A 15,368-nucleotide genomic window follows, 5' to 3' on the forward strand; every position below is an offset into this window, starting at 1 on the left:
CTTCTTTTTAAAATTAAATAGTTAAGTGTTTTTGTTTGGTTTGGGTTTTTTTTAATGCACATCTCTTAAAAGCTTGGATTTAGTGAACAGAATTGTCAATGCAACGAAATTGACACTCCACTGAAAATTCTGTATTTTTTACTTTGTAAAAGAAAAAAAGCCACATTGAAATTTCATATATTACAATTCTGTTAATTCTCTCTTTTATCTAAATAAGTGTGATGGCTTTTTATTTTTAATGAAACTTTGTATGTGTAGAATCTGTGTAAAAAAAAATCTATTTCAAGTGGACACTTGAAAATGTAAATAAGTGTTGCTAGATACATTTATTTTACATAAAATATGTCTTTATGGTAACAGAGTAATTAAATTTCTTCCCAGATAATGAAACTGCTGTCTATACACTGATGCCAATGGTTATGGCTGACCAGCACAGGTGAGAGCTTCTTTAAATTTACCTTTTTTTTTTTTTTAAGGTCTGAAAACCCAGCCTGTTTGCTGAAGTCATAGCTCCTAAAGCACTCCCAGAAGTCCAGCTGCTGAATTGCTGACTTGTGTTCTAATTTGAAGTTAGTCACTGACTGTGTGCATTCCAGCTTAATTTTACCTGCATTGATTTATGCCATAGACCGGAACTGGGATTTGTTCTGTTGAGGCACATGGGAAAATTGTCCTAGGATAAGAAAAAAAGTGTTGTTTTGTAACTGTGTCTTAATTCTGAGTGTTTATTTATGGATGACATAGAAGCTCTTAGTCTCATTAGACATCTGGAATTCCTCAGGTGAGCAGCTGTTTCTTTTACTGAGTTGTCCTCAAAGTGCTTGGAACCTGGAGGCTGTATAATGCCAGCTAAGTGGTGCTTCCTTCCCAGGAATTTTGTAGGGAAGCAGGCAGTAACTCTTACTGTGAGAGAGAGCTGCTGTTCAGCCAGGATAAACATTTGTTCTGCTGTGTTGCATTTTGAGATCCCATGCAAGGGTTTTACATCAGCCCATTACTGGAAGTTGAAAGGTCCTATTTAAATTTTTTATCCTGATCTTGTATCCTTCTACTTCATCATCATGATTTCACATACCAGTCTTCCCTCTGAACTTTGCCTATGTTTGGGAAAACTGTTGGATATATGGTTGGGATGATTGTGATAAGGGGGGAAATGGGAATTCTTATTTTGTTTAAACCAAAGCTATTGAAATGCTTGTTTTTCGTATTTGTAAAGAAATGATTTGGTTGTTTGGTCTAATTCTTACTAGTTTACATACTTACTAGTTTGAAACAGTTTCCCAGTGTCGCAGTTCATTTTTTATGTACAGTAAGAAGTGGAAAGAATTCTTAATCAGCAAATGCTTAAAAACTATGTGATCTCTTAGTAATTAGTTGTATGGAAAAGAAATAATGATTAAATAAGAAATAGAGTACTTGTGTACAACTTAGAGTATGAACTTTGCTTGAATACTGTGAGCTATTTTTAAAATTAAAAAATTATTTTTCTATTTGAAGGTCTGTCTCAGAGCTGCTGTCAAATTCAAAATTTGATGTGAATTATGCCTTTGGACGTGTGAAGAGAAGTTTGCTTCATATTGCAGCAAAGTAAGACTTACTTGAGTCCAGTCCAGAAGTTAACAATGAAAATATTGCCACAAATCTAAGGCACCAATGTAAGCTGGAAAACTCTATAGTGTCAGTTAACATTTTGTTTTCACACTTTTTGTATCTTGTTTGTTCTGCCTAGTAATGTGCTTGCCTCATAAAGAGGATTTTACACATGGTATCAAATGGCTCTCCAAATTCCAGTGAAGGAAGTCTGGCTAGATACTTTTTTACCCTTCTGTGAAATCTCAAGTCTTTTAAAGAGATGCAGCCATGATGTGCATCCTGTATAGCTGGGTTACTCTTGCCTTTGTAGAGGCAGAGAACTCTCATTGGCAGGTGCTGATTGTTTTTGAGGTATTCTAAAACAGTGGGAAGTGTTTGGATGTTTGTTGGGAAGCAGCTGTTCCAAAGTACTTCATGTGACTGTAACTGAAGGGAATATAACTCAGGAGCTCACTTCTAATAAATTTTGTATCCTGGATAGAGGGCTTCAGTGCAAATTTTGATCTACATTATTTACTGTTTGTATAGCTCTTCAATGGGATGACTCCATTTTATATGTAACTCTGCCAAGAAACAGACAGGTTACCATCATATAAATAGAAATTAACCAGATAGTTTTTGGCATGGCTTTTCAGGAAACTAAACTTTAAACTGATGAATGAATGCCCTGTATTTATCTCCCCTTTTAAATATATTGAAAGTTCTTACATTTAAACGGTTAAAAAAGTGCAAAAAGCAAAAAAAGGAAATAGTAGTAGTATTGCATATATATAGCAGTATTTGGTCACAATAAAGGTGGAAATTCCAGCTTCTCAAACAGACTATTAAAAATAGCTCTTTCCCAACTATTTCATCTAATTACATAATGCTTATATAAAATTTACTTAAGGAAGTACTTACAAAAATGCAAGCAAATATTTAGCATATCCTTTAGAATTATATTTGAAAATACACTATGCTTCCTGATTCTAAAGATAGAAGAAGGTGTGTTACACTTAGTTTCTGGATTGTCTTTTATCTTGACTTAGTTATTGGGTCACAAAGGGGTCATCAAGCTGCTGGTTTTGCAACATATTGTACAGTTAGTCTTCAGTTTCTTTGGGTTGTTGTGTAGCAGTTCTGATGTTGGGAAGATCTGTAAAAATTGATTAGCTGGTTGCAACAGATACAAAACTACTCTGTTTATCTTTTCAATCAGCTTTTCCTCTTAAAGAGTTCAGGAGCAAGATAAATATGTAATGCAGAGTTTCTGTCCTCTTAGTGACATTGGTTATCCTGAAGAGCTGCTATATTGTGTAAAGTAAAAGAGTTCAGCTCTTTATGACAGGTTCAAAATTGATAGCAAATAAATATTTTTATTAGCAAATAAATATTTGTACAAGTTTTAGAATTTTCCTGATATTCAAACTTCTGAACATAACTTCCAGACACAGGAGCATAACAAACCCCAAAATCTTTAATGGAAAATTCAGTCCTGTTAATAAACTAGGGATGAGGAAGGTGAGAGGAAATTGAAAGCAAAATTTTTAAAACAGTTGATAGTTTAAAGAATTAACAGTCCTAAAGATTCTCTGTTGTGTTTTAAAGTCATTAAAATCAAAGAGAAGACTGGTGTCTGTTCATTGCTACCAGTTATATTTGGTCACTTCTCACTGCATTAAGTGACTTTGCTTTAGCTTTGTGTAGCCTGAAGTGTAAAACAATTTTATGTAAAGATGTTCTAGTGAGTGTGATCTGTACATAATATTGCTGTTGTCTTTATGCCAATATTGATTTGTAAATATTCTTGTTACAGTTTTTCCCTTTCTTGTTTTCTTCTTAGCTGTGGATCAGTTGAATGCCTTGTTCTATTATTAAAAAAAGGAGCAAATCCAAACTATCAGGACATCTCAGGATGTACTCCACTCCATTTAGCAGCAAGGAATGGGTAAGTTTTTAAAATCCTTAAACTCTTGAAAAATTTTTACATAATGCATTTGAGCTAGCATGTTCTGTAATATTTTTGCATAGTTAAAAAAAAGGCCTTTGGTTTTCACTTTTGAAAATCGAGACCATGGAGGTTAAAATCCTTATTTTGAGTATTCACAGAGTAATATTTTATAAATAGTAAGTCATGTCTGAAATACCAATTCCAGTACCAGTCATTTTAGTGTTTTCTGTTAGTCAGGGATGTAGTGGTGTTCGCAGGGGTCCCAGGACCAGGGAAGAGATGAGAATGTTGACTCCATGTTTCAGAAGGCTGGTTTATTATTTTATGATATATATTATATTAAAACCTACTAAAAGAGTAGAAGAAAGGATTTCATCAGAAGGCTTGAAAGGAAAGGAAAAGAATGGAAATGCAATGATAATAAAATCTTGTGACTGACCACACATTCCAAGATATATGGACTGTGTTTGGCCATTAATTAGAAACAACCACATGAGACCAATCAAAGATGCACCTGTTGCATTCCACAGCAGCAGATAATTATTGTTTACAATTATTGTTTCTTCCTGAGGCCTCTCAGCTTCTCAGGAGAAAAAATTCTAAGGAAAGGATTTTTCATAAAATGTGTCTGTGACACAGGGGCATAATGATTCTTACAACAGTAATTGAATGAGAGATACATTCACCTTCCAGTTACCTGAGTAAGAAAAGGTTTTGTAGGGCTTGGAGGGGGTCAGAGACTTCTGATTTTTCTGAGATAGTGTCTCTAAGAAAAATTTTCCTGCAAGAAAAGGAATACAAAGTTGGCACAGTGTTAGGAGAGAGGAAGAGAAAGAACTCTAAACCAGTGAGCAAGTACCTTTTTAAGATCCTACTTCTGGAACTGTAGTATGTGAAAACATCCAGCTGTGAAGGTAATATTCTCTTTTTTCTTTTTAGGGCATGTGTGTGATACAATAACTGAATTGTATCACAGCTGGTACTTCAGGTGAGGAGGTGGTAGTGCTTAGTGGCTTCTGGGTATGTGTGAGGTCTATTTGTAGGAGGGGAAAGAAGCAGGCAAATGGTTTATGATGAATGCAGAAATACACTGAGGAGACAGTTATGTGGAAAGGGGGTATATGAAAGGTGTGAAAGGTACCAAATAAAAGGGAAAAGCAAAATAAATTTGTAAAGGTAAAGCACTTAGAGCATTAAAAATGTTAAAAAACCAAACAAAACATGAATTAAGAGAAAATACCTCTACTTTTATTAAGAAAGTGCTTGTGTTTAACAAGGATTTGCATAGTTTTACAATGACTGTCTCATTAAGTAATGATTTAGTGGTGTACTGTAAACATGTCCACTGACATGTACAGGCAACGGTGAACTTCATGGACTTCTATTAGCTGAACTCTGGCTTTTTGTCTTGAAATGGTGGTTCATGCAGGGCTGAAACTGTTAGAGTAGTGGTTAAGTGCTTCTGCACTTTCCACAAAGCAGCTATGATTTTAGCCCTATGTTGTTGTTTGCTACCCTTGCACTGTCTGAGTCTCTGTGAAGATCAGTTCTCTCTTTCACATGCTCAGTACTGTACTCCTTATAAATTGGAACCACCTGTTATGCTTAGAAAAATGGTAAATTAGAGTGAGTGGAGCTCTAATAAGATATTTAGTCTTTGTAAGTGATTTTCCTTGACTGGATTTTAATGTATTCTTTTGCTTACAGCCAGAAAAAATGTATGAGCAAGCTGTTGGAATACAGTGCAGATGTCAACATTTGTAATAATGAAGGCTTGACTGCAGTAAGTGCTATTAGTTATCACGATATTCATAAAATGAATGAAGAATTTGGAGATTCTTGGTTTTTAAGCTTTTGCCATCTTACACATAAAACCAAACTGCTGTGCATCCAGTGCCATCAAGAATCAAAAGATGTGATCAAAATACCCAAGCATATGATTGTATTGTTCAAAGCTTCTCCTAATATTATGCAAATTTTCTCTTTGTGAAAGTGTTGACAATAATACAGCCAGATTTGAAATATTTTTATGGGATATATATGTATCATTGCTAAAGGAAACACATGTATCATCATTTTGTGCTTAGATTCATTGGTTGGCTGTCAATGGACGAACAGAATTGCTTCATGATCTTGTTCAGCATGTCAGTAATGTAGATGTTGAAGATGCAATGGGACAGACAGCCCTTCATGTAGCTTGTCAAAATGGACACAAGACAGTAAGTTTCTAAACTGTATGAACACAATTGATCTGTGAAGAACTTGGTAATGCCTCAAAGTTGTTGTGGCTTTTTTATAAACTTCAGAGTAGTAATGCACATGATAATGGCTACAAGTATGAAGAATGCTGTTGTGTGTCTTAGTATTGACTGCATGCACTTCTTTGGGAGCAACTTATTTATTCTTGTGGAGCTAATTGATCTCAGTGCCTATGGGAGTTGAGATGACTTACTGTATACTGTTCAGCTCTTCTGCAGTGCTGTTATTGGCTTGTTAATATCAAGTTTTTAATGCAATTTTAAATGTTTGAAAATGTTTTGCCTTATTTTTCAGAATATGTCTAATTCATAATTGTGTAAGCTATTATGTGATTTTGAAATCTGAAATATTAACTTACTGTGAATAAAAAATGAAAACAGAGTTGGATCAGTTACAGTTTAACTTTAGAAGTAAACAAGTTCAAATAAAATCTTCCATTATTGATCTGTGTGAATAATTTTTATGTCTGGCCTTGTGTTAGGGGTGACTATTTATATTCAGAGTATAAGTTTGATTACTTTACTTGAACTGCATTAGAGCCCTATAGAGTTACACAGATTGCTGCTAGAACTATTTACTACTAAAAAGAATAAATTGTAATTCTGTCTAGATCCTTTCTGTTGTCCTTGTCAGTCCTGGATTTTGGAAGGCCAAATTCTGAAAAACAGTTACCTATAAATATAGCAAATTTATGTGACTGAAATATAACAAAAGTTGTTTGAGAGTCTGGTCAGTGTTTTCATATTTTCGACATGCATTAAATATTTGCAAGCCAGTAGGGTTTTCCACTGCTCTTTTTCTAAAGGTGATGTTTTGTTCTCTTGTAGACGGTGCAGTGCTTGCTGGACAGCGGCGCAGACATAAACAGGCCAAACGTTTCTGGGGCAACTCCGCTTTATTTTGCTTGCAGGTTATATACTTTTCACTTTCGAATACTGGCCTAAAAGTGAAATACTTTTTCTGCTTTTGCAATAACTAATTAGAAATTACAAAATATAGGAAATATAAAAGCTGACTGGTGTTTAATTTTGTCTAATTTTTTAGTGTGGTTTAGTGTCTTTTCTAAATACTTAGGTTCGTTCTGCAGGCTTATGTACCTCTTTCTAACAGACATGTTAAACACATACCTGTACATGTTCTAGCACATCATGAATTGGCGACTGCTGAATGCTTTTCTGAAAAAATGAATTCTGCCAACTTAGATTATTTTGAGTACACTAAAACCAGAGCCTTTTATAAGGCAAGTTTGGCTATTCCTGAATGTACAGTATGGTATTACAGTATGCATGAAATGTACATATATGTGTCAAAGTTACAATATTGAATTAAAATGACATTGCTACTTTGATCAGTTATGTTTTCTTCGTAGTTATATTTCAAAATTAACACACATGATAAATGATCTTTTGTTTTAATTAGAGCATTTCTGCTATTTGTTAGAACATTGACAATTTTTGCAATCCCTGTGCTTTGATTACAGGTTAAATGGTTCACATAAGATTAACTGTTACTATAAGCAAAAGTAGAAATGGATGACCTGCTGGTCTGCTAAGAGTTACATTCTGGGAGCTGTGGTCTCTGGAGTGTTGACTTGTGTATGTTGACTTGTGGCAGTTAAGAAGAAGGGGAGAATAAATAGCTGCCAGCCTTGGTCATTGATTTAGGGACTGGTATTTGTACACACTTTAAAAGAAGTAAGCAGCTTGTCTTGGCTTGGAGGTTTTTCACAAGAAGGGAATGTGGCAAGTACGGGAGTCATATTCTTTAGAAATTACTGACTGGAGCATCTGGCAGGGTAGAATGAACAGGGTGTGTACTACAGGAAACCTGGAAAGAAAGGGTGTAGGTTCCTGATGACAGGGAGGGCAGGATGTGGTAGCAGTGGCAGGTGGTAGCTGCAGGAAGGGTATCGGTATTCAAAGTCTGAGTCTGAAGCACTTGTTTTGTCAGTGTGTTGGGTTGTGCACTTAGTCTAGAGAATTACAGTGAAGATGCTGCAAGTAGGCCATTAGTCTTATCTCCTTTCTGACCTTTAATGTTTGTTTGCATTGGGACAAAGTCTGGTACATTAGATTAACCTGTTGGCTTCCTGGGCTGGAAGGACAGGACTGAGGAGAACTCATCTGTGAGTTATTGAGAGATCAGTGAAGCTACGTCTTGCCCCTCTTGCTGTTAGTTGTCACTTTACCTGTGCCCTATCTGAACTGAGAGGCTGCACCTATCAGGCTGAGGATGCAGGCAGCCTCTTGTATGTTCCAGGATGCCAAATACTCATATCCATTGGTGTAAAGGATGTACTGCAAACTAGCTTGAGGAATAAAATGTCACTGAAAAAGCTTGTATCTATGACCCTAATTGCTACGTCTTTTTTATCAGTCTTTCATTTTGTGCTTTACACACGTCTCTGTTATGTTTGGCAGTATATGCACTTAATGCTGGTGAAGGCAATATTCAAGTAATCGTTCCATGTGTTTTTAATGAAGTAAATCACTGGTACTCAATTTCTCATTTTTTTCAGAAGAAAGGATTTGGGAAAGTGTTGAGAGATATAAATAGCGGTTTTTCTGTTTTCTAGGCAATGCTGGCATGTTGGGAAATTTTTAACTCAAGAGAACTAGGGGTCCTATACAACCTATAAGCAGATTAATGAATAGACTGTGAATGCAGAAGTAAAACTCATCACTTCTAGAAGCTATGCAAGACATTTATATATAGAAATTAGAGCCATTTGAGTGATGTGTTTATCTCTTGTACAAAAAATGAATTATCTCTTGTACAAAAAAAGGAATTATCAATAAATATATCTTGCTGATATTTTATTGATGGTTAAAGCACAAGTAGATTGTTTTCCCCCAAATATGGTAGAAGTGAGCAAAGAACTTGGCAAAGATAACTTCCTCTGTGAAGTAAATTAGGATGTAAATTGAGAAAAAGCTCTCTTTTTGCAGGAAATACAGCTCATAAATATTTGAGGCGAGGCTAAGATGAATCATTTCTGAATGATGAGAGTGACTCTGACTTCATAAATAGCCTGAATTTTGCACTGTTCTTTTGCAGTAACTATTTTCTTCTAGCTTATGTTGGTTTTGTTTGTTAGATGCAATAAAGACAGATTTATGACTCAGATCATAAATGCTCTATTAACTGTCTTTCTTCTCTTTTGAATAGCCATGGTCAGAGAGACACTGCACAAATTCTTTTGATGAGAGGAGCCAAATATTTACCAGACAAGAACGGTGTTACTCCACTGGATCTCTGTGTACAGGTATTAAGTTAGCAACACTTTTTCAGTGAATTTCTCTGACTTACTACAGTGTCACCTGATCATTATTACCTTTTCTTATTTCTAAGGCCTCTGGAAGATGGTAGTCCTTTGGCAAAACAAGTGCAAAACATAATTTTTTAATAATGAAATTGATCCTACAGGCAGGTTCATAATTTCTACCCTTTGCATAAGTCAGATGCAAGAATCATGAGAAAGAGTTTCCAGAACTCCATTTGACTAGAAAGTTTTGGAATCCTTGGTATAATGGTAGTACACCATTTAGGTGCTTACGTGTTAACAAGTAAGAAGTAAAGGAATGCAGAAAGGAGTGATTTTTTAAAATCTCAAATAATAGATTTCTTTTCTCTTGAGGAGATGTTGCTATTAAAAACAAACAAAACTTACATGATGATGGCTCTTACTTTTCAGAGATATTTCTATATCTGGATGAGGAACAAAATTCTTACATATTTTCAAGTAATGTGACATTTTCAACTGCAAAACAATTTCCTCATCATCTACTGCTTGTACTACTTCCTAAAGTGACTTTTTCTGGTTTGTGAACACTTACACTTTTTTCTGTCAGATCAGTTGCAGGTCAATGGGTAAATAACACTATTGAATGGAAGCCCTTGAACTTTTGCTAGTAATCAGACTAGAAAACTGAACTGAAAGCTGAAAAAAATAAGTCCCTGGAGTGAGTGGACATCATGCTACCTTTGTACGTGTCATTAGTTTGTCAGGATAAAATTGAAATTTTCAATTGTTTTTCTGTGTTTTCAGACTATTTCAGCCTCAAGGTATTTAATTTCTGAGGTGTCCTCATGTGCTTAAGACTTGGACTTGAAATAGTTGTGTGTATGTGCAGGATATCTGTGGGATATTTTTGGAGTGTTTAACTCTGAAAGCTTTATTTCATAGACTATCAGTGTAAGACCTTGTTCCAATTAGGTTATTTACAGTATTTCTTTTTGCGTATAAGAAACCAAGTAAGTCCTCAGCTCTGGTTACTGAGAGGTGCCAGATCACAATACTATCTCACTGCTGACTTGATTGTGAAACTCAGTCAGATTTTTTTTTCTTTGCTATGGCAGAATGACTTATCATTACATAAAGCCACATGGAGTCTGATCAGTTTCAAGGTCTTCTGCAGCCGCAGTCCTGTAAGACAGTATATGGCAGGAGAGGTTTAGATTGGATATTAGGAATAATTTCTTCATGGAAAGGGCTGTAAAGCATTGAAGAAGACTGCCCAGGGAAGTGGTGGAGTCTCCACCCCTGAAAATGTTAAAAGAAATGGTGGATATGGCACTTGAGGATGTGGTTAAGTAGCATAGGTAGGGGTGGTGCCAGGCTGATGTTTGGTCTTGATGGTCTTAAAGGTATTTTCCAACCTAAATGATTCTTTACCAGTGTGTGCTTAATGGTAGAGTTATTATTTTTTATGATTAATGTTTTGAGTTTCTGCTTCAGTCTCCAGTTTTGCAATCCCTAGGGCAGTGTTTTACACATAAAACTTATGTTAACTTTATTTAGGTGTGAGTAGTGACACCTGGTGTTTCTTTGTAGTGATGATCTTACTGTGTTCAAGATCATGCAGTATACAAGTTCATGATGCCAAGTAAGAAAGGAGAAAACAGTATGTTTTCTTTCTTTTTACTTTTGAGTTTTATTCTATGCTTAAAAGTTTGTTTGTCAAACAACCACATGCTTTCAGCAGGCTGAAATTATAGACTCATACACTTCTTGCAAACATTACCTTGATCTTGAAGATTTGACTTTCGTTAATTTTTACAGAATCTGGGTGGGTTTATTTTTAATACTTAATTTCTTCGTACCAGAAACAATTAAATTAATCTTTTTAATGTAGGGTTTTCACTGAGATAATGTCAACTGTCATTCACAGAGGAGTCCCTGAAGTTGCAGCAGTTAATACATTATATGGTCATCTTCCCAGAGTAGAAGTTCATGCATATTCAGGTGTTAGATGTCTGCTTAAAAATGCAGCTGTGTTAAATAAGATTTGATACAAATAAATCACAAAATCAAGTTATTTTCTTTCCAGAAAACATTTTTTCTCAGAAGGGTGGGAAGTTAGTCCAAGGCACATTCTAAGGAATTATACTTGTGTATTAATTTTAAAATTAAGTAACCCTTTCATGGGTTTGTCCTATTTCTTCCTGTAACAAGTCAGATAGGTGTCCTATGAACCTTTAGAAAATGTTTGTTCTGAAATATTAGATTCTGGGTGTAAGTAGATATCAGCAGGAGGAGGAGAAGTGAAATATTGCACTGTTTTTAATCTCTGGTGATTGTTGGCTGAAGCACTGTTCAACTGTACATTTATTTTGGTAAGTAGGAAAATGTTTTAAAAAACATAAAAACGGTAGTGGATATATGTGAACCAGTATACTGGAAAAAATTGATTCTGTCTTCTCCCAAACATTTTGGGATACCAAACTTTGCTACATTTCTTGAATTTCAAATTATTTTAGAATAGGATTTCTCCAGCATTAAAAAACAAAATTCTTATCCTTAATAGAAATTATTGCCTGTAATAGTCTAACTCTCAATTCTAACGTTTCTTTTAATTAAAATGTTTTCTTAGGGTGGTTATGGAGAGACTTGTGAAGTCTTAATACAGTACCATCCTCGGCTTTTCCAGACAATAATTCAAATGACACAGAATGAAGATCTGCGGGAAAACATGGTAATATGGGATTCTGTGTGTTATAGCCAGGGATCTCTGTGTGTGTGTGGAGGAGGGCTTTGTGCTTAATATGAGTGGCAGTCAGTACCACAGTAGTTGACCACTAGGTATCTTTCTTTCCTCATGGAAAAGGGGCAGTCTTCACATAATTTTAAAGCCAAGAATTTGGAATTGAATCTTTGGCTTTCTCAGACAATAATTCAAATGACACAGAATGAAGATCTGCAGGAAAACATGGTAATATGGGATTCTGTGTGTTATAGCCAGGGATCTCTGTGTGTGGGGAGGAGAGCTTAGTGCTGAATATGAGTGGCAGTCAGTACCACAGTAGTTGACCACTAGGTATCTTTCTTTCCTCATGGAAAAGGGGCAGTCTTCACATAATATTAAAGCCAAGAATTTGGAATTAAATGTAGGATCTGTTTTCATTTAGTGTTCTAGCTTTGTACATTTGGTAAAGTGATCTAGACAGTTTAAAGAACAGACAGGGCAAGCTTCAATACAAAGGTACTGGCAGAGCGTTCTTAGAGCATCCTATATATATAATTACTTTGTGTAGCAGGGCCTATTTTCCTTCCTTTAGTCATTATCTGCAGACATCCATTCTAGGATGTGTCTTGAGGCTGAATCATCTGGAATTAACTTAAAATTCTGTGGTATGAGCACTCATCTGTATGAAATTGTCTTGTACAATTAGAGTAAAAGATTGCAGCCAAAATTTCATTTGATTATTACTTCTGTAGATGAAACTACTCAGTTTCTTTTTTAATGGTTCTCTTATACCTTGCTTCTTTGGTTATTGTGGGGTAGTACAATCTAAAGCAAAGAAAAGTCAAGGAAAAAAGTTTTGTTTTTTAATTGTGTAAGGGAAATGAAGCATGGGATGCCTCTTCCCCCTTGTAAATCTGGCTTGCTGTGGGTTTTTAATACATTAGTTGTTTTAAAATGACTGCAAACAACCTTACAGACTGTAAAAAAAAAGGTTTAGTAAGATGTTGGCTGCCAATTTACTTAATTTAGTTTGCTAGATTTTTGATGTTTTCATTTTCTCTATAACTCCATTACTTCCACTATAACACTAAAGATTTCCAAGTCAGTGTTTAAATTTCTGAGACAGGGTTGAGTTTTACAGAGTGAAATGATGCAGGTGAGAATGCTCAAAGTGTATGTTAGGTGTGAGGGGAGAATCTATAGATGATTTAAATTAAAAGAGAAAGAACTAAAACAGTGTAACAAAAATACCCTCTAGTACATACATCAACACTAGGATGTGTACCTTTGCACATCTGTAATCTTTGTAAATGATAATAAAACGTTAACTGAGGCTAGATTAGAGGTTGTACAGTATAGATATACATTATTATAATGCTTGGGTGATGGTGTTCTACATAATGGATAAATTATTGTTGATCTGATGCTCCTTGACACAATGCAATTGTTCTTGTTTGAATCCTTCAGTTGCGGCAGGTTCTGGAACACTTGTCTCAGCAGAGCGAAAGCCAGTATCTTAAAATCTTGACAAGTCTTGCTGAAGTTGCTACAACAAATGGTCACAAATTGCTCAGGTAAGTGTGAGGTCACAGGTTGATAAACTACCCCACAGTTAGTGCCACTTAATAGTTTTAATAGTTCAAACTATCTGATGCTCAGCACATGCTGGAATAGATGGATCTCAAATCTGATTTATATGATAATGTCTATTTAGAGCACTGTCTTCACAAAGACTTCAAGAGAAAAAGTTGGTGTCCTTGTATAGCTGCTGGTACCTAGAAGCTTGAGTTGCAGGGAAGTGTACTTTTTGTTTGGTTAGTTTGGCTATGTCAGCCCTAGAAAGGGAAGCTTTTTAGACAACTATCAAGTAATTTTTTTTTTGGTCTTCATCCTTCTCACTTTTTCTTCCCTTCCGCATTTTTACTTTTCTACATGCTTCCTTAGTATGCTTGAGGAGAGTTTTGTTACTTCAGACACTTGTCTCATGTTTGCTGGCTTTGGTTGCCTTACATGGCTACTAATATATATGAGATAAAAAATTTCATGTATCAGTGTGCTGTCTCAGCAGCAGTAGCTTGAGGAGATGCATGACACAGGCAAGCATATTTACCTGGTATGCTTTCTTAGTTTTTGTGACATCTGTTTGAGTTTGTGCAAAACACTGTCTGCAATTTGTTGGAGCATCTTACTCTTTTCAACATCCAACAGATTTTGGTGTAACCTTTATGCTTTACTAGAAAATCTTTACTGAAAGAGTCAAGGGTCTGAAAGCATGAGTGAAGTTCCTTATTAACACGTTTTAGATGGCATTTTGGCAAAGAGAGCTTTGAAAGTGTTCTGTAATCAGAGAAACCTGTCAGCATAGGTTGTAGAGGATTATGACTTGGGAAGCTTTTTTTTAACTTGGGCTGGGGTCCGAGGAGCCATCAGTGAGATGGAAAATAAATAGCATATTCTTACTCCTAGATACTTTATTTTTCTTCCCCATTAGTCACATTAAATTTAAATGGTGCTTGTAGATAGCAGGTCAGAACTCCTGGATGATGGTGGGAAATTCATTACATCATTAATAAATCTTATGCTGGTGACTGTTCACTTTGATGAATTAATGTAAAGGTCTGAATCCCTTTAAACTTTGGGGTTTAAAGGGATTAAAGTGTGTAGACATTAATGAAATTTTGTTGCTGCAAAGATAACTTTCTGAAGAATTTCTGCTGTTGCAGTGTGTATCAGCTTAACTTGTAACACATTCCTTTTTGTCTCCAGACTTCCTTAGAGCCAATAGATCTCCCACAAATAAATTGTGGTAGGGTGTAAAACCATAGTGCAGGAAAGGGTTTCAAACTTGCTCTGTATAGGGACATTATTGGAAGTTGTGGTAGTTGGATTTCATCATATGAGGTGGTATTTGCTTCTGTTTCAGTGTCTTCAGAGGTAAATGAAACTGATTGTCGTTTAGATTTGATTTGTTACTGTTACTGCTCTTCTGATTTGAGCAATGCTCCCTCAGCGTGGCTGTAGAAACTGTAGCTCTGTGCCTGTACTGTCTCGGAATTTGAGCCTCTGTGTGCTCCTGTATGGCTGTGTTTGGGTGGGCTGGTGGAGGCTGAAGACAGGATCAAGGGGTTGCATTGCACTGGATGAGGACTCATTTCCAGACGTGCCAGTACTTGGAGTGTCTTGTGGACTCTTACTGGCCAGCTCCTCTTTGGTACTTTGTAATACAGAAATGTGATAGCAAAAGAAAACAATTCCAAGACAGTTTCACAGATACAGTTTTGCAAAAACTGTGTCTCTTTTGTCTCCAGCTTGGTTTCCTGGCAGAAGCGGTGAATTACTACTTCAAGAAATATTTCTCAGGTGTTTTCTTATAAACACAATGGGGATTAAGGTAGTACTTGGTGAATGCTCTGAGCTTGGGCCTCTTTCCTCTCTCTCCTTCTTCCAACAAATGTGTAAAATGTACTTTGTACATGAAGACCTCCAATAATGACATTCTTGCATGGCTGAACTTGATACAATCTCTATTCATTTCCTTGGTACTAACCCACAACCTGTAGCTTTTGGATTTGTTTATTGTTTAGTTCAAAATTATCTAAAATTGTCTCTTGTAATGCTTC

At 35.7% G+C, this 15,368-nt stretch overlaps 1 protein-coding gene across 3 annotated transcripts in view; it reads left to right on the plus strand.

Annotated features, from left to right (window-relative positions):
* The first annotated feature begins 386 nt into the window (after positions 1-386).
* Positions 387-15,368, plus strand: part of HACE1 (HECT domain and ankyrin repeat containing E3 ubiquitin protein ligase 1) — a 44,204-nt gene continuing 29,222 nt past the window's right edge. For 2 of the 3 annotated variants that reach the window (XM_005426600.2, XM_005426601.2), the window contains exons 1-9: positions 387-436; positions 1,498-1,587; positions 3,416-3,520; positions 5,231-5,306; positions 5,611-5,742; positions 6,610-6,692; positions 8,951-9,047; positions 11,656-11,757; positions 13,216-13,322. In XM_005426600.2, coding sequence (XP_005426657.1) covers positions 408-436; positions 1,498-1,587; positions 3,416-3,520; positions 5,231-5,306; positions 5,611-5,742; positions 6,610-6,692; positions 8,951-9,047; positions 11,656-11,757; positions 13,216-13,322 — 821 coding nt within the window. In that variant the 5' untranslated portion in view covers positions 387-407. Of the gene's footprint in view, positions 437-1,497; positions 1,588-1,617; positions 1,656-3,415; positions 3,521-5,230; positions 5,307-5,610; positions 5,743-6,609; positions 6,693-8,950; positions 9,048-11,655; positions 11,758-13,215; positions 13,323-15,368 lie in introns of those variants that run through there. The other variant, XM_031061580.1, reaches the window with a different exon arrangement.

This window comes from Geospiza fortis, unplaced genomic scaffold (genome assembly GCF_000277835.1).
Source record: "Geospiza fortis unplaced genomic scaffold, GeoFor_1.0 scaffold486, whole genome shotgun sequence".
Classification (NCBI taxonomy): Eukaryota; Metazoa; Chordata; class Aves; order Passeriformes; family Thraupidae; genus Geospiza; species Geospiza fortis.